The sequence below is a fragment of the Cervus elaphus genome, chromosome 5 (assembly GCF_910594005.1).
Source record: "Cervus elaphus chromosome 5, mCerEla1.1, whole genome shotgun sequence".
Classification (NCBI taxonomy): Eukaryota; Metazoa; Chordata; class Mammalia; order Artiodactyla; family Cervidae; genus Cervus; species Cervus elaphus.
This window is the reverse complement of record NC_057819.1, coordinates 120620456-120645805: the sequence shown is the minus strand read 5'-3', so window position 1 is coordinate 120645805 and position 25350 is coordinate 120620456. Positions and strand designations below refer to the sequence as shown.

Genomic DNA, 25350 nt, shown 5'->3' with positions numbered 1-25350 from the left:
GTAGGTTGCCATTTCCAGCTCCAGGGGATCTTCCTGACCAGGGATTGAACCCACACCTCCTGCGTCTCCTGCATTGGCAGGCGATTTCTTTACCACCGCCTCACCTGGAAAGCCCAGTAATCATGATAGTAATTAGTAAATACATAATGGCATGGAATGGAAAACCATGTGCTCTTCAGGGATAGTATTTATAGCATTCATAAGAATTTTTTCTAATAAAGAACAACTTGGTTAAAAAAAAAAAAAATCAAAGAATTTTCCCCTTGCACAGGTGGCAGCCTGAGGTATTGCAGTATCTTTAAACCATGTTCTCATGGACCCAGTTCTCTAGATAGAAAGGGTTAGTTCACCAGTATCCTTCACGCTTCTTGTCACTGACTCATCCCTTCTAGAATTAAGCTTACTTTCCTTTGAAATTGCTTCTAGTGAACAATTCTGAATTTTGAACAGTTCATAAATAGACGTGTCTGTCCCGTGTGATGGTGGACATCACACCGGTTTTAGAAAGACACCACGCTGTGGGTTGGATGGGGCCTAGGGGCACTGGGAGGGTATTCAGAACCCAGATACACTGTGGTTGCCAACTACACTAAAGAATTTGGCCTGGACTTCTCTTGTTAGTGGCACTGAGTTGTTTACAATTTATGTAGAAAACTAGGAACTCCATGGTCTCTCACAATGATTGCTATTTTTCAACTAGGTTACAATGAAGATGTTGGAAACCATTCAGTGAAGCCATTAAATGAAAATAAAGGTAATTATCTAATTTTTTAAAAATTAGAAACCTTTGCTTTTATGTCAAAGATGCCTAGGAAAATAACTAAAACTGTTCAGACCCCATGGCTGTTTCCTCACCTCTTCTAAATGGAGATGGCTCTTGGTTTTTCCAAAGACACCATCTAGTATCTGTTGTTACTTGTCTTAAAAGTAAGCAGCAGTGCTATTTTATTTTTCATGTGTATTTTTCATTTTTATTAGACATTTAGTAGATACAAAATAATGTGTATAACATGCATAAAATGTAAACAATAGCAATTCAATAAATACCTACCCATTATCCTTAAAGAAAAAAAAGAACATTTCTACTATGTGTATTTCTCCCCACCCCAGCCTCTTAACACTTTTTTTTTTTGCCAGCTTTACTGAGATACACTTGTCATATAACATTGCATAAATTAAAGTGTACAATGTGATGGTTTGCAGTAACTCAATATATTGGAAAAAACACCTGTGCCTCTGCTATTCAAGAGAAGGGAGAGCTTCCTGACTTGTTTAGTAGCCCATTCTGAGATCAGGAAGTTCCGTTTTGGGTGTAACTTGATTTCCCATGCATATGCCTCACACTCTTCAAGCACTTTGAGGTTGGGGGTCCCGTTCCTCATTTCCTGAGATCCTTACCGTCTTGGAGAAAGTGTTCTGTGCTTGTGGTCAAGGAGAGGGCTTCTAGAGGTAACTGCCGTGACCCATGCTGGCTGGATTCTGTATCTACTTTGCAAGTCTGCCCACTGTGGTAACAGTGGGACCTGACCCGGAGGGTCCTTCCACATCCTGGGAGCGCGGGCTTCCTCACTACCTCACTCAGCCTGAGTTTTCTCATCCACTTGGAGTGGCATTAACCCTGTGTCCGGTTTCCCCGTTAAAAAATACCGATTAATTTGATCATATGAGTAGAAACCTCTAATGTGGCCTAAGTCTCCGCCCCAGCACCCCCGACCCAGGGAGACCCTGTCTAACCACAGGCTGCTGTGTTTCTTTCGAGCAGAGCCTCTGACCTTGGACGTGGAGTACACGGAAGTGGAAGTGACCTCCCCGGAGCCTCACCGAGGTAGCGCCATCCCTCGAGGGATCCCCCACATTTTGCTGTCTGTTTGGGTGTAGATGCCAGACTGGACTATGCTGTGGCCCCGGGGCAAGAGTCCAGTCACCCTCGTCACTCAGGAGGGAGGTGGCCAGCAGACAGGCGGGCTGAACATGCCTGAGGCAGGAGCAGTGACTGCCATCCAGGCTTAGAGATAGACAATTGCATTATTATTTACCATACTACTAAAGATGGGTGTGTTTTATTGAGCAGTTACTAGGTGCTAAGACATGGGCATGTTAAAAGACTGTTTGTAGGCTGCCTCACCCCTGGGCATTTGGGTGTTCTTCCAGAGGGAACCCCCTTGCCCCAGTCCAGTACCTTCCTTAAAAAAAATTGCTTACAGACTGAACTTGTGTAAATGAAATGTGTGTTTGAAGGAGCGAGCAAGGGCTTGGCTATTTAAGGGACAAAGGCTTTTGAAAGCAGAGACTCTCTCCACAGAAACAGTGGCACCAGCATTATGGGTGTGTGTGTCTGCTCAGTCGTGTCCGACTCTTTGCAACCTTATGGACTGTAGCTGGCCAGGCTCCTCTGTCCACGGGATTCTCCGGGCAAGAATACTAGAGTGGGTTGCCATTTCCTCCTCCAGTGGATCTTCCCAACCCAAGGACTGAACCCGCACGTCCTGTGTCTCCTGCATTGGCAGGCAGATTCTTTTACCACTGAGCCACCTAGACCTTGGGTTTTATTTTTCTGTGTGTGATTCTCCTGGGCAGGCTGGTTTGGGGGACCAGCCCCTGTCTCTGGTCCTGCGCTGGAGAGACTGACTCAGGGTGGGTTAAGTCCACAGGAAGTGCTAGAACATCAATCTCAGTTGCTTCTGGCACCACAAAAAGACATGCATATCTACCTAAGCCTCCTCAGCTCCCCCAGAGGCTGCCACACCAAGGAAGCAGCCATCCAGCCTTCCTGCCCTGCTGGGAAGCTCATTAGGACTGTTGCCAAGCACCCCACTTCCTGCTGAGGCTGAGGCCAAACCGTGTTCACTCAGCCTGGCACACCCGGGACTGCCTTGCAGATCACGCCTCTGTCGCCTCAGCCAAAGCCACACAGTGAGGGCATTCTCTGGCTCCATGATCTGGAAGAAGTTTGTGGGTCCTTCCTTCCTCCTCTGCTTAGCTCAGTTCCAGGTACCATGTCTGCAGATGTGTGTGTGGAACCTTCTAGGCGGGGCCATCCCCTGGGGCTAGGTGCTGCCCCACGGGGCCATGGGGCCTGTAAGTCTCAGTCAGCCTGGCCCCTGAGCTGATACTGCCCATCTGCTGGCCTACACAGGGTGTCCCAGTTCTATATTTAGGCTAGATGGGGGCAGAGGTGGGGGCCACGGCTGGCCTGAATTTCTCTCCCCCTTATTGTTTCATGGTAAAGTGATTTGCTTGTTGGGTTAACAAATTAAGGGCCCATGGTGGAGCAGCCCCAGCACAAGCATCGAGGATGACATATGTGGTCCCCCTCTCATGGAGGTATAGCCTCTGAGGGAGTCAGGGATGAGCAGATGGTATCGGGTTAGAGTCAGAGCTTGCGGGAAGAGTGGGGAGTGAGGAGAAGGCCTGCAAGGTGGTGCCTCTTCTGGGTGGTCCCAGAAGGCCAGTCGGAGGGGTGGCCTTTGAGCTGGGGCCTGAAGGGCACAGAGAAGGTGGCCCCGCCAAGAGGAAGGAGGGCTAGGAGGACTAGGAGATGTGCAGGGCAGTGGGAGGTGGCCTTGAGCTTGGCTAATTTAAAGATCTGAAAGAAGACCTTAAAGGATCCTTAAATGACACTTTCAGATCCTTAAACATCTGCAGAGCGAGTGAGAGGGAGCCAAGGCAGATGCAGCTGGAAGGACCGGGTGGGGCCACCAAAGTTCTCTTTCTATTCTAGTCCACCGAGACCAGACTGGGGGCCTTTGGAAGCCTTTAAGCAGCCAACTTCCTTCTTTAAAAGAGATCCTGTGGTCCTTAGGACTGGTATGGAGGGCGGATTAAAGGGAACAAAAACTGAAGCCAGGCGAGAGGAGATGGGGATGGAGCCAAGGTGCTGGCAACAGGTAGATTCTGGACATATGTTAGAGTCAGATCATAACCCTGGGCGAGACATTCACGGCCAGGTTGAGGGAGACAGAATTTCTACATGTTTCTTGACTGAACAACTGCATGGATGTTCACGATGCATGCAATTGGGAGCACAGGCTCAGGGGGAGCCTGGTTCAATCGGGTTAAATGTGAGAGCCTGAGAGGGGACGGTGCCAGGGCTCAGAATCGAGTCTGGGTGGGTTGTGGCTGATGGGATTTTAGGGAGGCTCCTCGCCAGCCTTCCCGGGTCTGGCCTGAGGTCCTCCATCCCTGTGCCTCGTGGGCTCCATCCCATGTAAACAGCTCACTTCCTCCTAAGGGGGCTTCAGGCTTGGAAGGAAAAGGGAACCTCAACAAGAGGTCAGGGCTGCATGTGCATGGGAAAGTCCGCTGTCCTCCATGCCCCACCAAGCGCTCAAGCAGAGAGTGATTGCCCTGGGCTCGGGCCTTGAAGATCTCTTAAAAAAAAATTATTTATTTATCTGGCTGTGCCAGGTCTTAGTTGCAGTCTGCAGTAGCATGCAGGATCTTTAGTTGTGGCATGCGAACTCTTAATTGAGGCATGTGGGATTTAGTTCCCCGACCAGGGATCGAACCTGGGCCCCCTGCACTGGGGGCTCGGAGTCTTAGCCGCTGGACCACCAGGGAAGTCCCTGGCCCCTCGAGGTTCTCATACTGGTCCCAGAGAGCCAGGCGAGGTGGAGTGCTGAGGCCTGTATATAAGGCCTCGAAGGCTCTGGGTTGAAGGAAACTGAAGCAGGAAGAAGGAAACAGGGCTTTGTCCTCGGGAAAGCGTCTGTTTTCCATTCCTTGGGGAGGCTTTCCATGTCGGCAGCATCTGGTTTTCTTGCTTGCAGGTAGGGAGGGAGGGGTTGAAGGGACAAGAGGATTCCCGGGACCGGATGAAGCAGGGGTGCTTTCGTGCCCAGTCATGCAGCTGCGGGGTTGGAACCCCTGTGGGGACTTTCCCCAGTTTGCACAGAAGTGCTGAGTGGCCTGCAGGGGCCTCGGCAGACTAGGGTGAAAATGGGAAGTCTCTAGAAGACTCCAGTTGTTTTCTGGACACAGCCTTCTCAACAGCTAAGGAGCAGTGGGGGAGTCCAGCCCAGGATGGTGTCTGCCTGCTCACTCCCGCGGGTGGGGAGTGGGACGTTACTAGGTAGGGAGAAGACGGTGGGTTCAAGGCCACTGGTAGACTTGACCTGGTCTTGGCCAACCCAGTTCCCTATTGTCCAGGCCTCCCTCCTCTACAGACGGGCTGGAGGAAGGAAAAGAGACCAGTCCAGCTCCAACCGTGGCTGGCGGCTGCCCAAGTGGTCACTCGCAGGTGGAGGAGGGGTGGGAAGGAACTCGTTAAATCCCGGTTTGCAGCCTGTTTGCTCTGAGACCAGTTGCTGGGAAAACCCCGTGACGTTGAAGCCATCTCTTTCTCTGTTGAACAGAGAAAAACAGAAGCCCAAACAAAGCCCCTCCGGAAACATCCCTGACAGCAGAGACAAACAGCCTGTTGGCCTGGTTTAGTCATTAGCAGGCAGCTGCTGCCTCGGAGCAGCGGGAGGAGGCGGAGAGCTCTGAGTGAGCTGCAAATTCGTCCACATGCCCAGGGGAGCCAGGAGGGCAGGGGTGGGGGGTACCACTGGGGCAGCTGCAGCTCTGACAGCTTAACCAAGAAGTGAAAACTCCCTGTGCCCTGGCTGATACACAGAGTGATGCGATGAAAGGGAGCCAAGTGCAGCTCCTCGGATCCAGAGGGTGTCAGAGCGTCCCCAAGGTGACCAGAGGTCCCTTGGGAGCCCTTTATGTGCCTGGAGATGGTGAGGTTCCCAGGAGTGTCCAGGCCCCCAGGCTTGGCTGCCCAGTCCCTTCCCTCCCTCTGCTGAGCCCGTTGTGGAGGATTGCACACACAGCACTGATGCACCTGGGCAGTGTCCTGGAGCCTTATCACAGCACTGTTTGCAAGCCGCCCGCCCCGGAGCCTGGAGTTCCGAAAGCTGGATCCAGGTCCCCATTCACTTTTTCTTCTTTCACGGTGCCCGGCACACAGTAGGTGTTAGGACCGTGTTGAATGAGTGAGTGTCCAGGCCTGACATTGAGTGGAGTCCCTCAGGGATGGGATAGACTCGCCCCTACCCTGGCAGACATGGGGATTGCTGGAGCTCCCCTCTACACCCCCAGGTCTGGTGCCATGGAGAGAGAGTGGAGAGTGGGCATCTCTGCTGTCCTCTTGGAGAAAGATGGGTGTCCCAGTGGGGCGTACCTTGTAGCTCAGCCACTCGGCTGTCGGTGCCCTTGGGGAGTCACTATGATGCCTTCTGCAAGGTCCTGACACCCCGAAGGCCCCAAGTTCAGCAGCTGTACTGAACTGCCTCCCAAGCTTTCTCCTGGCATTCACGTCATGAACTAGGAACCACCACCATTTAGGGAATGATGGTGATTTTCATCCTAAGACCTAAAACTTCAATGATCAGGCTGATCATGTAAAACCTTCCGGAAGGTCTGAGACAGAGACCCCTGCAGGGAGACTGACTGTTGTCTTCAGTGTCCCATCAAACCTTATAGATGCCTCCAGGTAGATGTGCAAGGTCTGGTATCTGGAGGAACACAAGACCCAAGATGCTGCCCTAGAGGAGTGGAGGGTTCACCAGGGGAGACGGATGTGGAGGCAAGTAGAGTCAGTGTCATGGGCAAGTGTCCCCAAAGTGCTGTGGGAGCCCATGAAACTGCCCAGGGCCCAGGAAAGAGGGGCGTATGTAAGGGAAGATGTAGGTGTGTGAGGGTGTGTGCACCCAAGTGTAGGAGCAAAGCTTGCCCTGGGGCTTGTAGGACAAGGAGGAATGGGCCAAAACAAAAGGGGCTTGCAGTCAGTGGAGGAGTGCAGGCAGGGTCAGGGCATGGGAGAGGGGAGTCTGGTGAGTTGAGGGTATCTTGGTGTAGTTAGAATCAATGTATGTGCCCCGGCCATCTGCTACTGAGGAAGGCGACGTCCAAGTGGCATTGGCCATGGTGGTAGGAAGCATCACCCAGTCTGGGGTTCCGTTTCCTGGTCTGTAGAGGGGGAAGCCTGGCCACAGAGCACCAGGCGTTTTTCTACAATAAGGCCTCCTGGTCCTTTGTGCAAATGAGAGGCAAGTGGCAGGTTCCATCCTGAGGGTGTGAGTGTGTACAATGCGTGTAGATACACTGTGAATGTGTGCATATGTGTGCATACACGACCTGTGCGTGTACATCAATTTAAACAGATGGTTGTACCGGGAGTTCTTTGTCTCCTAAACCCTTGAGTCTCCCCTGGGTGTAACCTACACCTTAAGTTGGTTATCTTGTCTGCTGTTCAGGAAGAGTCCAGTCCAGAGGATCTCAACCCTGACTGCATATTAGAACCCCCTAGGAAGCTCTTTCCTGGAGGAGGGCATGGCAACCCACTCCAGTATTCTTGTCTGGAGAATCCAGTGGACAGAGGAGCCTGGTGGGCTATTGTCCATGGGGTCGCAAAAAGTCAGACACAACTGAAGCGACTGAGCATGCATAGGAAACTCTTTTTTTTTTTTTTTTTTTTTGCACAGGAAGCTCTTAAAAGACCAGTGCCAGGGCCCACCCTGGACTGTCTCAATCAGAATCTGCATTGAGGCCAAGGTTTTCGGCATTTGAAATCAACCAGCCCAGCTTCTAGTGTTGTGAGCGGGTCTCCGCCAATCCTTAGAGTCTCAGTGATGCCCAGGCTCTAACCCAGACTTTCACAAGGGTGACTGGAAGACCCTATCCCGGCCTCCTGGGACAGGGCTGGCAGAGCAGCTGGACACGGGGTCACAGTGGCAGAAGGAGGGAGGGGCCGCAGAGCTGGAGACTCCAGGTCTGCATGGGGTGCACCTCTGTCCACACCCCCAGGGTCCAGGGTCCCACAGAGGCCTGTCGGTCTCATACTTCCAGGCTGAGAGACCAGGATCTTCCGGGAAGTGGCCCGGGCTCAGTGGTGACAAGGACGCCAGGGGCCCCTGCAGACAGCACTCATGGGGCAGGCCATGGGGTGGACCGTGGGGGTACCGCATTGCTTAGGGCACTCCAACATTCTCCTGCTTCAGCAGTGGCTGACCTGGAGCCCAGAGGTGGCTGCTGACCTGTGCTTGGCCCCTTTCCAGGTCTGGAAACAAAGGGCACGGAGACGGTATATAGTGAAATCCGGAAAGCTGATCCTGGTGAGTGAGGGTCCCCCACACCCCCAGCCTGGGTCGGGGGGAGGGCACTTCCTACAATTTCATCCATGGGATCTCGGGTGTGGACCGGGGAAAGAAGGTGCAGAAGCGGCCAAAGAGAGTGCAGACAGAATTGGACGGGAGTTGTTGACGGTCTCTGCCCACCACCCTGAAAAAGTGGCTATGTGTACTATTTATGTAGTTGATGAACACGTACTGAGGGCGGGCTGCACGCCAGACAAGCGGAACCTCACTCGTTCACACCCAGCTAAGGGCCAGGCGGGCTGGAGCGTGTCCTGGAGCCACAGTGTGCTCATGAGGTGCCCAACAGCGTTCCGGGCACCCCTGACCCAGACAGAAGAGGCGCAGTCCTACCTGCGTCTTCTCAGGGGCCTCGCCTGCTCCTCACACAGGCCCCGGTGCAGCGGCCTCCTGAAGGCCTTAGGCAGAGTCAGAGCTTTGCTTGGGAGATATTCAGTAGCCACATCCTTTCTGTGAGCACGTTGACTCTGGGCTAGGGAGGGCGGTAGGGATTCACTTCCTCTTCCTGTGATTTTTGCCCAGACCCCACCTCATTCCTTGCCTTTACTGCTTCCTCTCAGAGAGCTTTCCCCAGGGCTGGGCAGACAAGGAACTTCAGCCGTGCCTAACAATCTCATTTTTGTGTAATGATTCTAGTCCATGCTCAGGAAATGAAATCCACAAAGAACCACTTTTATTTATTTGATTAAAAAAATTTTTTATTGGAGTAGAGTTGATATACAATGTTGTGTTAGCTTCAGATGTGCGGCAAAGTGAATCAGTGATACATATACACACATCCACTCATTTTATTTTTTATTTATTTATTCATTTTTTTTTTAGAAACAACTAGTGTATTGATTCAGGGAGGAGAGAAGGGGTGCAGATGGGAAATGGGAGGCAAGAGGCTCCTTAGTGTTCACCAAAACCCGCTGCCACACACCCTCCACCCTTCCTCCCCTTCCTCCTCTTCGGTGGGGCCCCAGCAGGCTCTCCCCCTTTCTAGTAGGCCTCTCTCTCCCTCCTCCCCTACACCCACTTGACCTTGATCGACCTCCAATGACTGGGCAGAGCCCACCCCTGGCTCTCAAGCTAGGTGAAGGCAGGCTCAGACTAACCTTTCTTCCTCCTCCTTCTACCTCCCGCCTCATTCCCATCTCTTGTCTAAATAACATACAGAAGAAGCAAACGCAGCTAGGACCTGGGAGAATTGAGTCACCCAGGGGCTAGGGAGGGAGGGGGACAGGGTGGAAAAGGCAGAGGAGCTTCTGCCAGGGGTAGACAGCCACTCATTTTAGATTCTTTTCCTATATAGGTTATTAGAGAGTCCAGAATAGAGTTCCCTGTGCCATATAGTAGGTTCTTATTGTTGTTCAGTTGCTCAGTTTTTCCAACTCTTTGCACACCCATGGACTGTGGCACACCAGGCTTCCCTGTCCATCACCATCTCCCAGAGTTTGCCCAAACTCACGTCCGTTGAGTTGGTGATGCCATCCAACCATCTCATCCTCTGTCATCCCCTTCTCCTTCTGTTTCTTGTTAGTTATCTATTTCTTAAAATTTTTATTCAAATTTAGTTGATTTATAATATGTTACTTCCAGGTGTGCAGCAAACTAGAATCACTCCCGACAATCTCATTTTTTGGTGTAATTATTCTATTTCATTCTCATGATATGAAATCTACCCAAGAACCACTTTTATTTATTTTTATTTCTTCCTTGAAATCTAGCTGATGGACAGTATTATGTTATGTTCAGATTTACTATATAAAGGTTTGGCATTTTATTATTAAATGATCACCACCTAGTAACCATCTGCTCCCATACAGAGTTATTACAATATTATTGGCCACCTTCCTTATGTGATATATCACATTGAAAATAAGTCACAACCCAAAAAGCATAAACATTCCGAGGGAAAACAGTCACAATGCAGATATCTTTCTCTGTACAATAGACCTCTATTTAAGTGGATTCTTTGAAAGGCAATTATTCAAACCAAGGGTGGTCCACAGACAGGTAGCAATGGTGGTCTCAGGCCCAACCCAGACCCACAAAATCAGAATCTGTACTCCCAACAAAGTCCCGCATATTTCTGATGCTGCCAATATTTGAAAAGCACTGTCTTACCTCAAGAGTCTACTTGTTCTCTCAACCAGGAATCACCCCTTAACCAATCTTTTAAAAGGTTGTATTTTCTTTTTTTTTAATATATTCTTTTTTTTTCCATTTATTTTTATTAGTTGGAGGCTAATTACTTTACAATATTGTAGTGGTGTTTGCCATACATTGACATGAATCAGCCATGGATTTACATGTGTTCCCCATCCCTATCCCCCCTCCCTAAAAGGTGGTGTTTTCATGATTAGATCAGAAACTCAGCCCCATGGGGAACATGACACTGACCGAATAATTTTTGAAAACCATTTCCTGGGTGATTTTTAGCTTCAGTATCTCATTTTGCATTCTTAGTATTATTCAGAGCTAGCAAAACACAAATTCAGAAACAGGCTTCCTCTGTTCTTCCAGTGTAACAGAAAGCTGAAATTCAGAGAGGGTTCAAGGCTGGTCCTGTCAGGTTCTTGTATAAAAATGCCCTTTGCTTTCCTCATGGTCCCCGAGATGGTTTGCTTTCAGTTGCTTTGGTTATGCAAAAACTCAACATTTATTAAGCGCTTACTGTTGGTGCTAAGTGGTCTATATGACATTACCTCTTTCAATCCTCCACAATAAATCCCATTTTTCAGATGAGGGTATGAGGCTTAGAGAGCTTAAAACAGTTCCCCAAGGTTGGTGCTAGTTCCTTGATAACTCAGTTGGTAAAGAATCTGCCTGCAATGCAGGAGACCCCGGTTCAATTCCTGGGTTGGAAAGATCCCCTGGAGAAGGGATAGGCTACCCACTCCAGTATTCTTGGGCTTCCCTTGTGGCTCAGCTAGTAAAGAATCCGCCTGCAATGTGGGAGACCCCAGTTCAATCCCTGGGTTGGGAAGATCCCCTGGAGAAGGGAAAGGCTACTCACTCTAGTATTCTGACCTGGAGATTTCTTCAACTATTAAACTGTTTCTTCAACTATTAAACAGAGAAGAGATTAAATAAGAGAAGGTGATGAGACAGAAGTCCAACTCTTTGCGACCCCATGGCCTGTAGCCTGCCAGGCTCCTCTGTCCATGGAATTCTCCAGGCAAGAATACTGGAGTGGGTAGCTATTCCCTTCTCCAGGGGATCTTCCCAATCCAGGGATCGAACCCGGGTCTCCCACATTAAAGACAGACTCTTTACCATCTGAGTCACTAAGGGAAGCCAATTCTTACCATGGTGAGCAGTCAATCCATTTTAGCTAAAAAACGCATAAGGGAAACTCAAGCCATAGAATTCAGTGCCTGGCTTAGCGCAACACAAGAGCCAGCTCTGGACTCCCAGGCTGGGACACTCCCACGGCGCCCTCTGGGCCATCAAGGGTCAACTGGGGCTTGGGTCTCTCTACAGTCTGGTCTCTAACCTGGCAGCCAGCTCCTGTCAGATACGTAGAGGGAGACCTGGACCTTGTAGCCAAAACCACATCATTGCTGCAAAACTCAGCGTCTTGGAAGCCAAGGGAGTTCCTCTTTTTGAGCATTTCCCACTTGTCTGCTGCCCAAGGGAGGAGGCTTTGAGGCTTGGTTGATTCCTCTTCCCTTTTCTTTCTTTTCCTTTATCGGCTGCTCAAACCCGTCACAGGGGTTGATGGAGGCTCTGTTATTATTCCTGCTCTACAGATGGGGAGACGGGCCCAGAGGTGACAAGCTTGTTCTGGTCCATGGCAGAGCAGGAATGGGGTGTGGGGAGCCTGGCTGCAGCGCGATGCCCTTCACCAGCTTCATGTTCCCTCTCTGTGTTGCCAAACCAGTTGGTTTTTCACTGTCATCAGCCTGATTAGAGCATTCAACTCTGTTACTCTTTACAAGTTAAGAGTAACAGCCTCGTGTGGTCTGGGTGACTCTCGGAACCTCGGTCACCTCTCTGTGGAATGAGGAGCATGGGCTTGATGAGGGCTTCTCCAGGTGGGTTAAAATACAGGCAGTTTGGCACCACCCTTAATTCAATAGGTTGGGAGTGGGCTGAGAACTTGCATTTCTAACAAATCCCCTGCTGCTGTCAGGCTAGAGATAGCTTTTAGAACCATTTTCTAGATGTTCTGAGTTCTGCTCTGGTTCTCATTCAAAGGGGGTAGAGTCTTTCTTACTCCCTAGCAATCCTGGAGTGATTGTTCTGGACTGGCTGGTAGAGATAACCCAGAAACTATGTGTGTGTTTGCGCTTTAAGGGGAGGGTGTGACCCACAATAAAAATAAAAGGCCCCAGTGGAAGCAGGTCTCAGTAAGCAAGCTGAGTACAGGGTGGGGTCTTGTCTGACCTTTCCTTCTTAGTGTTTCATTCTTCCCCTCCTTAGCTTCTCAGTTTCCCATCCTCTTCCAACACACATCACTTCAGGGCTATTTTGGGAAATGGCTCACAGGACGTAGTTCTGGCACTTAGACTCCCTTTTCCCCCTGAGTGATACAAAGGAAAACTGCTTGTCTAGATAAGCCAAAGGGCATCGGGCAGGCCTGGCCCCAAGGAGCAGCTCTAGGGTGGGGCTCTGGGTAGGACCAGGGCCCTGAGGAGGGTGTTGGAGGCTGTAGGCTGAGGTGTCTGGGGAGCTGATGGGCCATGGGAAGCACCAGGTTTTGTGATCTTGGCTTTAGGCTCTAAGCTCAGTTTTGTTTTGTTTTTTAACTGTAAAAATACATAGTACTTGCCATTGTAACCATTTTTAAGTGTGCATTTCAGTAACACTAAGTACAATCACATTGTTATACAACCATCACCACGATCCATCTCCAGGACTTTTTCATCTTTCCTAATGATACTCCTTACCCATTAAACCATAACTTCCCAGACCCTGCCCCCCAACCCCTGGCAATGACCATTCTGTTTCTGTCTCTGTGAATTTGACTATGTTCAATTGTTTTAATCTGTCAAATCGGGATTGAATGAACGATCTTAAGTGGCCTTTCAATCGTAACATTCAGAGTCTCAATGTCCTGTGTTTGGAAGTGACGGTCATTTGTCTATACCTTGGTCACTCCCGACCCCTGCCCTGGAACTTGTTGATGAGGGGTGGGGACTCAGTCACTTCTAAGAGTCACCCCCGGGTCCCTTGGAGTCCACCCTAATCCTTTACCCATCCTTGACTTCAAGTTTGCCCTTCAAATCTGAATAAGTCCTGGGTCTCAGGAGCCACTTGACTGTGTTTCTGCTGCTTTTGTGTTGGTCCGAGGCCAGCCTGGGTTTGATCTCAGTTCTGCCTTAGTCAGGTTATAAGACTTTGCCCCACCCCTGATTCTTATCATCAATTAGTTTCCTTGTTGTTGAGTTGCTAAGTCCTGTTCAATTCTTTGCAGTCCCATGGACTGTAGCCCACCAGGCTTTTCTGTCCATGAGATTTCCTAGGCAAGAATACTGGAGTGGGTTGCCATTTCCTTTTCCAGGGGATCTTCCCAACCCAGGGATCGAACCTGAGTCTCCTGCGTTGGCAGGCAGATTCTTTACCACTAAGCCACCAGGGAAGCCCAGTTTCCTCATTAATTCTGAATAAAATGCCCTTGGCCTCAGTGGAGTTGTTGCAAGGTGAACACCTCAGGGTGTCTCAGAAATGCACATGGCCATTCAGTGGATAAGGGCTGTGGTGGGCAGGTGAGTTCTATAAAATGAGAAGGAAGGAGGCAACTCTTGCAACTCATTACCTCCCACTGAGTCTTGACCACAGTCTTGCACATCTGCTGTTCTGTTGTTTTTCTGATAGTTGAAAATTTATTGAAAAAATCAAATTAATTATTAATATGTTATTAACAGTGACTCAAGCACAAATGGTGTTGTGTTTCTTCTTACTCTTAACTATTCCAACACCTGAAATAGTCATTCTTAGGAGATAGTGAAGGACAGGGAAGCCTGGCATGCTGCAGTCCGTGGGGTCGCAAAGAGTCAGACACCAACCACTTGGCGAACTGGACAACAAAGTACTAATTATAGTAGCATAACTAGAAAAAATTGATACTAAAGCCTATTTTCCCATTGGAGTTACTTTTTTTTTTTTTTTTAACACATGTGGAAATGGAAGTGAAGTCACTCAGTCGTGTCCCACTCTTTGTGACCCCATGGACTGTAGCCCAACAGGCTCCTCGGTCCATGGGATTTTCCAGGCAAGAGCACTGGAGTGGGTTGCCATTTCCTTCTCTAGAGGATCTTCCCAACCCAGGGATCGAACCTGGGTCTCCTGCATTGTAGGCAGATGCTCTACTGTCTGAGCCACAGGGAAGTCCTTTTACACATATACATGTATCTATTCTTTTTCAAATTCGTTTCCCAGTTAGGTTGTTACATAATATTGAGCAGAGTTCCCTGTGCTCCTCTATTGGGCTGGCCAAAAAGTTCGTTTGGGTTTGACATACCGGCTTCTAGACTAACCCGAACAAACTTTTTGGCCAACTTGCTGACCTACAGCTGAGCTAACATCTTCTTGTCCCAGCAATTAACGCTTTGTCCCAGGCAAGGAAATCTCTCCACCTTTGAGCAGCTTCACTTTCCAGCTGTTAGACCATTCTTTGTTACATGTTCCCTGTCTGTTAGGGAGGGAAGGAGAGGGGTTCTCAAAACTAAGAAGACTTTATTAGTGTTAGAAAACGCCGCGGGAGGAAAAAAGCCGCCTCTAAGGACCGTTGGTGAAGGCCTTTATTGAGCGGTCGCTCTCGGGCAGAACTCCCGGGGGCGGATGAGTGAGGAGACAAAGGGAGTCTGCGAGGTATGAGGGGTGGGGAGGGGTTTTATAGCCAGGGCCGGCGTTTAAGCCAGGTCTTTTCATATAAGCAAGAAAGCGCGGGCTACAGGGCGGTTAGTGTCCGAGGGCTGCGGGTCGGTACCTGATTGGACCAGGCTGCAGGGGGTCGGTCCCCGGAAGTTTAGCCAGCCTCCGGAATTTGCCTTACGGCACTTTTCCGGGACATGTCTCAACATACCCGACCTTTCAATTAGAAAGAGACCAAGTTGAAGTCAGCCTCAGGAGAAAAGAGAACAAACTCCGAGGACACAGCCGGAATTAATGGGTGGAGAAGGAGATCTTGCCTGTCAGTAAACTTCAGCTTTCTCGGGATGAAGAAAATGCTGATAATTGCCTCATAACTTAGATCTGCAAGCTTAGCACTTTAGGTTTTTCAAGTTCTTATTTCCTTTCCACTTATTTTGCCCAAGATTAGGATTTGTCAACAATGCATGCTAAGTCCCTCTAGTTGTGTCCGACTCTTTGTGACCCCATGGCCCGTAGCCCACCAGGCTCCTCTGTCCGTGGGATTCTCCAGACAAGAATATTACATTGGGTTGCCATGGCTTAGTCAACAGCTCCACTCAGCCTGGTTGAGGCTTGTGTGAACTGGAATTCCTGGCTAGCCCAGGAAGTTTGTACCTTCACTCTGATTCAGCACTTGATGGTTTCACAGGGCTCCAGCTTATCCTGAAAGTACTTTATAAAATGGTTTGCAGTTCATCCGAAGCATAACTTATTAACATATATTTACCCCAGTTTTAAGGAGAAGGCACTGGCACCCACTCCAGTACTCTTGCCTGGAGAATCCCATGGACAAAGGTGGGCTGCAGTCCATGGGGTCGAGAAGAGTCGGACACAACTGAGCGACTTCACTTTCACTTTTCACTTTCCTGCATTGGAGAAGGAAATGGCAACCCACTCCAGTGTTCTTGCCTGGAGAATCCCAGGGACGGGGGAGCCTGGTGGGCTGTCGTCTATGGGTCGCACAGAGTCGGATACTACTGATGCGACTTAGCAGCAGCAGCAGCAGCAGCACCCCAGTTTTAAAGACCGGAGCATAAAGTGGTTTCTCATAATTAATTAACAATGCAGTCAGTTCTTCCCTATGAGAGAACTCAGGTCTAAGATAAGATTTGCACAGTTTAGAGCGGTGGTTATCAATGCAGTAGACCTCTGGCAGTGTCTGGAGACATTTTTGGTTGTCATAATTTGGCAAGCGGGGGCAAGGGGTTGCTCTTGCATCTCATGGGCGGAGGCCAGGGATACTGGTAAACACCTTATACCACACAGGACAAGCCCCATGACAAAGAATTATCCAGCTCAGGATATCAGTAGTGCCAGCATTAAGAAACTCTTGTTTAAAGGAATAAATTTCCTGTGACTCCCGCAAGACAGGAGCTGGTTTTTCTTCCTAGAAGTCATGTGTCCCCCCTTGGAGGTGTCCTGGGCACCTCCCACCTGATGACTTGTGGTTCTAGGGAGAGATGCCAAGTCCTGCTCCAGACACTAACCTCTTGTCTTTTGGGTCTGGCAGGGCCCACCTCCTTCACTCAGCCTCCCTCTTCTACTTTCTCTTTGCCTAGAATTCAGACTTCCAGGCTTCTTCTTAAGGGAGCAGAACTCCAGTAGACCAGGGAGGGGCTGATCATAGACAGTCATGATCAGAGGAGGGCCCCTGCCATATCCTCTCTGGGAGGAAGGAAAGAGCACTTGAGCGCCTGTGCCCCACCCCCCACCCCCATCTTGAGAGGCCCAGAACAAACCAGGCCTGTGGGCGCTGCTAGCCCACCCCCGGGGAGGCCTCTCCTACCTCAAGGAGATAAAACTTACTCTATTAAAAAAAAAAAATGGACACTACCCACCAGATTCTAGTACCGAAAACAAGCGTATCTTGTGTATCTTGGTGCTCCATCAGTATTATCAGTATAATCAGTGTTATTATAATACATTATCAAATATATTACATTCGAATGCTGCTATTCCGAGTCTTAATTGCATTAGGAAATGCAGCCTGAGGCTCTTGCCCTCGTGGGTCTGATTCCAGAAGCCTTGGGGCTCTGAAGGAGCGGGAAGCATGGGGTCCTTTGGGTCCTCCAGGTCAGGTTTGGGCTGGGGGTGGGGTGCTGCCCGCGGCCTCTCTCAATGTGTGGAAGTTTACACAATGGCTTGACTTGTTGGTTGGGCTGATTCATCCATTTGGCCCTTGACGCCTGCCTCTGGCCTAGCCAGGACAGAAGGGGGCCCCTTAGGAACTCCTGGCCCTGTTCCCTCTAGAAGAGACTCACAATGGAGCTGTGATAAGACAGGGTTTGAGGGGGAAGTGGACTGGTGGAAACAGGATATTTTTAAATTCAAGAAAGAAACAGAAGGTTGTGACTCCCGTTGTGACAGTCGGGCCCCGAGACAGCCAAGATTCAGAAGGTGCTTGAACTTGGGGGGTGGCGGAGGGGACTGGGTAGAAACCGAGGTCCCTAGGATTGCCTCTCAAGGAAGAATGAGGTTTTGGGGGTGAGTGGGCCTTCCCCAGGATTCCATGTCTTCAGAGCTAGGGCCATAGTGGGCTATTTGGGGTGTCAGCCAAGAGGTAGGCCACCCCCCCCCCCATTCAGAAACTCTGCTGTTCGTGGAGTCTGATCCTGTCCAAGGGCCAATCACAGCCCTCTCTCACCTCTCGTAGTAAAAACCATCTCTAAGTAACGCAGGTGGTCACTCACCTTCGGTGCAAGGTCTCCTGTTCCCTTGGGCCTTTCTCACCCTCCTTCACATCTTCTGGACATGTCTCGGCATGTCCCCCAGCAAGAAGACCGTGTGGTCTCCACATCATTGGGATGATGCTCCCTTCCAGGGGAAGGGGATGTGGCGTCCTGCCCTTCAGACAGCACTTGAACTCTATATGCCAAGGGCGTTGGCCTTGTTTATGCTTTCTGCTCCATGGATCCCCACTCCTGGGAACAGACAAACTAGTATGAACCTTTGAAATAGCTTTATTCCCAAAGAGGATACTGGCGGCATCATATAAAATAGCAAAAACTTGGAAAGAACCTAAATTTTTAAAAGTAAGGAACTGGTTTAGTAAATAACTGCATACTCGTGGAATGATGACTAAATAGCTGCTAACAATTATGTTTCTAAAATCACACCATGTGTAAAAGAGAGGCTCTAAAATGGCATAGACTAGATAATTGTAACTCCTCTCCACCCCACCCCCCGACAAAAGCACAAAAAAGCTCTACTCTTAGTGGAAAATGACTGGAAGACATTTCAGTCAACCGTGGAGCCAGAGTGAATTTTTACCTGCTTTCTACTTTTCTGTAATTTTCAGGTTTCTTTTTTCCCCTCTAAAATAGCATGTGCTAGTAAGTTTAAAAAAAAAAAAACTGTTTAAAATGTCAAATGGGCTGCCAGGGACTTTATATGCTTGTTACATGGAGCCACAGGGTCCTGGGGAAGCTACCCGTGGGCAAAGGGGCCATAAACCTGGGCACCCAGTAAGGGTGAGGGCCTGGGGTCTCCTGCCCGGCCACCCGGCCCCTCCCCCCGTCTCTTTCCTTCGCCTGCTCAGCCTCTGAGATGTTGGAGTGGGGAGCCTAACTGCTCTTCGTGTTCTTCATGCTGCTCACCTTTGCCTTATCCTTTGTTTTGCAGATTTCGTGGAAAACAGATATTCTGTAAGTACACATTTCATATGCATTATTTAAAAAAAAAAAAAAAGTCCATTCAACAGTGAAATATTTCCAGACTCACTCAGTTTTCTGCAGCCCTAGCAAAGACACCCGTGGACTAGCCTTGTCTGTTTTACACCAAGACCCTGGGCTCCTCTGACCAGCCTGGCGATCAGGCTCTCAGGTTTTCTAGGCCTGTTGTGCTTTTGAAATTCTCTCCCACCATTTCCATCATTCCTTCGCAGCCCGCTTAGGACATGAAAGCCCGGAAATTGCCCGCAGGATTGGAAATCTAGGGCACTCAGTTCTAGATGAGCAGAGTCCATATTCCCTCTGAGTCCAGGTCCTTGGGGGGTGGGGTGAGGGTAGGGATGGGCAGTGCAGATTCGGGGGTGTAGTTACCCTCCCATACCAGGCTCTCTGCTGTGGGGGACATGGAAGGTCTTTGACCCAGTGAGGAAATCAGGGGGGTAATCTCAGGTGAGAATGCAAAGCAATTTGCTGCTCCAGAGACCGCAGAAACAGGAGAGAGGTGCTTCATGCTGCCTGGTTAGCAGCCTCTTCCCCAGGGAAAGGGCCGTGAGGAATGAGCCCGTTACAGCAGCGTCCCGGGCGAAAGGTCTTCAGGGGGCGAGGTCTGAGGGCTGGAGAGATGGCGGAAGCCCTGGCAGATCAGGGAGCAGACAAGGGTGCCCGTGAGGAGTGATGGGGGGAAAGGTAAGGTAGCGCTTGCTTAGAAAAGACTCAAAATACCTCATCATGAGGTTTCATTCTGTAGCTAGTAGAGGATTCAGGAAGCTGCCACTTGGCAGATACTGCTGCTAAGTCACTTCAGTCATGTCCGACTCTGTGCGACCCCATCCCCGGAATTCTCCAGGCAAGAACACTGGAGTGGGTTGCCATTTCCTTCTCCAATGCAGAAAAGTGAAAAGTGAAAGTGAAGTCGCTCAGTCATGTCTGACTCTTCGCGACCCCATGGACTGCAGCCTACCAGGCTCCTCCGTCCACGGGATTTTCCAGGCAAGAGTACTGGAGTGGAGTGCCATTGCCTTCTCCAAACTTGGCAGATAGGAATGCTTAAAAGAAGTACAGAAGGGGACTTCCCTAGTGGTCCAGTGGTTGGGACTCTACACTCCCAATGCAGGGGGCATGGGTTCAACCCTTGGTTGGAAAACTAAGATTCTGCATGGTGTAGTAAAAAAAAAAAAAATGGTGCAGAGGTCCAAGTTCAAGTTTTGCAAAGACCCATCTCCCCCTATTTTCCTACTCTCCACCTCTTTATGAGCTGCCCAGCAGCATAGAAGTTAACTGGGCAACTAGCATCTTAAGGAATAAGGCGTTTGCTCCTCAGATTGCTTCTTTAAGGTCTGGGAAGAACTTTCAGCAAGATTGCTGGTAGCCCCTTCCAATGCACCCCCAGCTTCCTTTGTTTTGCCTGAGTCTGAATTCTTGTAAAACAGAAAACTCATTATGCCTTTGACGGACAGGAAGCTGCTGACATTCTTGTGATGGAGGAAGGCTTTCAATTTAAGGAAAAGAGGAATGAAATGAATGTCTTTTTCTAGGCTAAGCTCACTCAGACTTCTGAAATCAGAGACGATTGCTTTTGAAGGACATTAGGGACGTGGGGCAAGGAAAATTTAGAGCAGAATAGCTTGCCCAGTGTGACCCAGCTTGTTAACTGCAGAGCCAGGGCTAGAAAACCGAGGTCTCCAAGCCCCCCAGCCAGTCCGCACCACAAGACTCCCTCCAAGAGTGATGTCACTGTCCCGGCCATCACAGCTCCGAGAGCGTGGGAAGGGAGAACTTTGCTCCATGGACCTTGTGGGACCCAAATAAAGAGATATTCTCCTGATGCAGTAATCATGGTGTGTCCACCCAAGGCAGGTCTGCTGGACCTCGAGACCAATTTATTTACTTTGTCTTCAATCCAAACGATCTCTCTGGACAGAGGCTCCAAGCTCTAGGACAGACAGAACTTTCCCTTTGCCCAGAAGCTGGCCTGCGGGCCCAGGAGTCTGCTCCTGAGAGCTCACTCATGGCTGGTCCTGCCCCCCCAAAATAATTAAGTCTTCTGGCGGGAGCACAGGGATTCCCAGCCATTGGGAAAGGCATTTGGAATCTTGATGCGAAAGCATCTTGTTTATAAACGACACAGGTATAGTTTCCCTAATAATCAGCTGGCAAGGCTCAGGAGAAAATTAATTGAAATGCCCAGAAGGGAAATGGGAGGGGATTTCCTTCCTGAAATCAAACCTGGCGATCATTCCCAGTTGTTTAATAGCCATTGCTTCTGAAAACATATTGGAGGAAATATCTTAACAATGAGATAGCCGCTTAGCCAAATACTAATTTAGTATTGTTTGACTTGCTTCAATGGCACATTCTGACTTCATTTTTCCTCTGCCATTTTTGCCTTGTTTATAAATCGTGTTTGTGGCCCAGGCAGACAGATAACATGAAAGAGAACAGCCTGTACTTAAAGGGATGAACCTGAACCTGTGTGGCTCTCAGGATCTTGGAAATAAATTTCCTTCCTACGAAAAAAAAAGAAAGCCAATTCCTAGTTACAACCTACCTTCTTCCTTCCCGGGAGCCAGCAGGCAGCTGGAATACGATGGGAATGGCGCAGGATTTGGGATCAAGAGACTGGCGTCTGGGTTCCAGCTCCCTCGTCAAGCCTAAGCTTCCCCATCTATAAAGTGGAGATGGTGATGACAATAGCAAAAACAGTAACATCTATCTATTAAGGAGCTTCTTAGGGCTTCCCCCATGGCTCAGTGGTAAAGAATCTGCCTGCCAGTGCAGAAGACAGGGGTTCGATCCTTGGGCTGGATAGATCCCCTGGAGAAGGAAATGGCAACCCACTCCAGTATTCTTGCCGGGGAAATCCCACGGACAGAAGAGTCTAGCGGGCTATACAGTCCATGGAATCGTGAAATAATCAGACATGGTTTAGTGACTGAGACCACAACAACAGCAAGGAGCTTCTTAAGAATGAGAAACGCTTCTTAAATGAGAACCACCTTGCAAAGTACTTGCAGGTTAAAAACTATCATAGAAAAGCTAGTTATCTATTTTAAAGTTCTTTTCATTAGACACTCTGGCAGCATAGGGTATGGATAGGGAATTTACTTTGCTTGGCCCTAAAAGGCCCCTGTCACATGAGGAGAATGTAGCAGTTGCTTACCCAAGACCCAGGATCCAACTCAAGCCAACCTTTGACTTAGGAAGCAGAGCTGCACATTAAAACTTGACCCTTCCCTGATAGCTCCTTATTAGACATGTCACTCTGGGCAGATTTCCTAACCTCTTGGGACCTTAGTTGCCTCATCTATAAGCTGGAGGAAATAGAACCCTCTCACTTGGTAGTTGCAAGGATTAAGCAGGCACCCAGCACAGATCTGATTCATTGGGAGTGCACAGAAGGGACACATTCGAGAAGCAGGAAGTAGAAATCCCAGGAGTGTTAGAAGCAAAATGACCCTTGAGACTGTCCACACTATGTTCTGGCCAAAAGTGGGCTGATTTCTTGGCTGTTCTTAGGTGCCTGACAGCTGGGCTCTGATTTAAAAGCAGGCAAGCACAGCCTTGGATGGGAGTGTGTTAGCCTTTAGTTCAAAACCCCCGAGGTCTGGACGACTGTGGCCCTGCCCTTCCCAGCTCTGGAGCTGTTCCTGCAGCAGCTCGCTGAGCTCACTTCCCCTGGAGAGGGCAGCGGAGGTGTCTGGTGGAGGACTTGGTCCAGGGCCTGCAGAAAGGCTGGACACCAGGGTCACTCCTCCGGGCCAGGTGGAGGAAATGGAGGAAGGGTAGCTGCCAGGGCTGGCGGGCCTCCAGCCCCCGGGGGCCAACACAGTTCTCTTGGCCTGCTTGCGTGGGTCTCTCTTGGCAAAGGAGGAGACAGAGCCTTGGCCTTCCAGCTGGAGCCCCACAGGCCTGCATCCTTCCGAGAGGTTCCTTAGACCTGGTAGGACCAGAACAAAACAGGGACTCCATCTCAGCCAACCCTCAGGGAGACAGACAGAGCCCCATCGTGGTGTTCCCAAGACCCAGGCCAATCCCCACAACTTCTCCTGCCTCCCTGGATTCCACCTGCTGCAGGGTACTCTGTGCCCACAGAGGGCCCAGTGTCATGCATTCAGGTGCTGCCTGCTCTTCCAGACTCACTGTTGCCCGGGGCCCCTCTACTCAGGAATTTCCCAGCATGCTCCACTCTTGCCTCTTTGCTCCATCCATTCATCAAAATCCACCCCCCTCATAGCCTTTCAACTCCTTCTGCAGGTCGTTAGGACCTCTTCCACTTTCTACTTCATGGTAGTGTTTTTTGTCAGTAATTGATAGGATATAAAATTCTCGGGGGCAGTTTGTTGCATCCTCAGCAGGGAAAACAGTGCCTGGGTCAGACGGAGGTCCATTCACGGAGGGGTGTATAGGTAACACAAATACCATGTGTAACACTTAGAGAACACTGTAAGGTGGCACATGGAATTTAAAAAATTTTTTTTCACTTTTATTATGGCAAAATACACACAACATGAAGTTTACCATTTTTACCATCTTTCAGTGTACAATTAATTTAGTTGCATTAAGTACAATCTCATTGTTGTGTGACCATTGCCAAATCCACAGAACTTTTCATCATCCCAGACCAAAAGTCTGCACCCATTGAGCCCTAATTTCCTATTCCCCCTGCCTCCCAGAATGGCAGCCACTATCCTACTTCATGTCTCTAGGACCTTGGCTCTTCTGGATACCCCTACTTAAGTGGAATCATAACAATATTTGTTCCTTTCGTGTCTCTTATTTCACTTAGCATATTGTTTTCAGGGTTTATCCATGTTGACATGAATCAGAATTTCATTCTTTTATAAGGAAGAATCATATAATTTAAAATTATTTTAAGAGTTTAATCATTTGAGTTTGGTATTTCATTTTTTTAAATTTAAAAACAGACCTCTGGGCTTCTCTGGCAGTCCAGTGGTTAAGACTCAGGGCTTTCACTGCAGGGGGACACAGGTTCAATCCCTGGTCAGGGAACTAAGATCCTGCAAGCCAAGAGGCATGACCAAAAACAAACAAACAGGCAAACAAACAAACAAACAAAAAAACAGACCCAGAGAAGGTTAACTTAGAGCTGGAGTCAGACACCAGGTGTTTCCTGGTCTTCCTGTGTGGGTGCTTGATGAAATTGGTTGAGAGTCTGCTGGGCGGCGTGTATGTGGGGGACAGAGGCTGCAGACCCCACAGAACAGACATGGAGAGAAAGACGAATGAATCTGGGCAGAAGCTGCCCCCACAGGGTGGGGGGTGCCCACGGATGTCGGTTCTGCTGTGCAGTGTCTTGGAAAAGCGCCAGGTGCAGTTTTGCGTATCTTTCCACCAGGCCAGTCTTCAATCTTAAAGGGTGTGACCATAGCGTGTCCTGTCTCTTGTCACTGCAGAGAACGGAAGGCTCCCTTGACGGATCTTAGGACTCCGTGAGCACACGCGCCTCCCTGGGAGGACACCCACATTCCAAGACGAGCAGATGATTCCTGTATCGCAAGAGTTTTGTGCACTTATTTATGGACCTGCCCTGCTCCCACCGAACGTAGCAATTCGTCAGGCCAAGTCACCAGTTATTAAATCCATCTTAACTACTTTTATGTTGGGTATAAAGAGCTAACAGACGGGCTGGTTAGTTTCCCACACAGCCCGCCTCCCAGCAAGTTGGAGCATCCTCAGGAGTGGAGAGTGGCAGCCAGAGGTTCAGGGTAAACTGGCCATTGGGATATTTTGAAACTTGAATATTTTGTCTTGTGCAGAAATCGAGAACTTGTCCAAGTACTCTCATCCACAGAAGCCAGTTTCTGTTTTGTAGTCAGTTCCCCCTAGAGAATGGTCTAGCTTAGGGGCTAGTTTTTCTCTTTGCCTTTGGTCCTTTGAGGGTCTGTGGTTCTAGGCAGTCCTTGTTCCTTGCAACTGCACAGCACGGACTGGACAGCTGCACCCTGTCCTCTCCACGACCTCGCCTGCCACAACTGGGAGAAAAAGCTGCTTGGGAGCGACCCTTTTGAGATGCCAACTTGAAGACGAAGTTCATTTCTGGGCAATGCACCAAATAGAAAATGAAGTTGGACAAAGCACAGATGTTCCTAGGCTGGTTTTCTATCCCCTTTTGTTTCTTTTCCTCTACCATGCTGAAGGCCAAAGGACAGGAAGATGGCTGCCTCCAGCAAATTTTTTTTTTTTAATAGAAAAACGAAATGCATATTTTTCTTACTAATTTTTTGTTATTTATTCCTTGCTAAAAGGAATGGTCTCCCGAGGTCCTCAGGTGTTTCTGATGGTGTCCTGAGTGTGGACGAGGGGCTGTGGCACTTCCGTGGCGGGATTGCACTCATGAGCTCACCCCACCGAAGCCACCTCCCTCGTCCTCCTCAGCTACGCAGTGCAGAGGCCCTGCGGGGTGTTGTATTAAATAAATCTGATCTTCACTTTTCACAGACCCGTGAGATGTCATCTTCTGAGAGGCCGTACACATACAGAATATCTGTCATGCCCGAGGACTCCTCCATCAAAGCCTAGGAGGCCACAGAGAGAACCACGCAGGTTCTGTCAGCAGGGCAGTGCCTCTGTGGCCTTCACTGACGCCAGAGGTAGTCTGAGTCAGGCACACTGAGTCATTAATATCCATCAGGGGCTACTTCAGTGTTGGCTTCGCAGCTGAGGTTTGCTTGCTAGGC

At 49.4% G+C, this 25350-nt stretch overlaps 1 protein-coding gene across 5 annotated transcripts in view; it reads left to right on the top strand.

Annotated features, from left to right (window-relative positions):
• The window catches only part of PECAM1 (platelet and endothelial cell adhesion molecule 1), a 62340-nt gene extending 37228 nt beyond the window's left edge, over positions 1–25112 (top strand). Inside the window, exons 13-17 of one of the 5 annotated variants that reach the window (XM_043905046.1) lie at positions 701–754; positions 1763–1825; positions 8046–8102; positions 18606–18628; positions 24067–25112. In XM_043905046.1, coding sequence (XP_043760981.1) covers positions 701–754; positions 1763–1825; positions 8046–8102; positions 18606–18628; positions 24067–24096 — 227 coding nt within the window. In that variant the 3' untranslated portion in view covers positions 24097–25112. Of the gene's footprint in view, positions 1–700; positions 755–1762; positions 1826–8045; positions 8103–18605; positions 18629–24008 lie in introns of all 5 variants that reach the window. The other 4 variants (XM_043905047.1, XM_043905050.1, XM_043905051.1 and 1 more) reach the window with 4 other exon arrangements.
• The last annotated feature ends 238 nt before the right edge of the window (positions 25113–25350 follow it).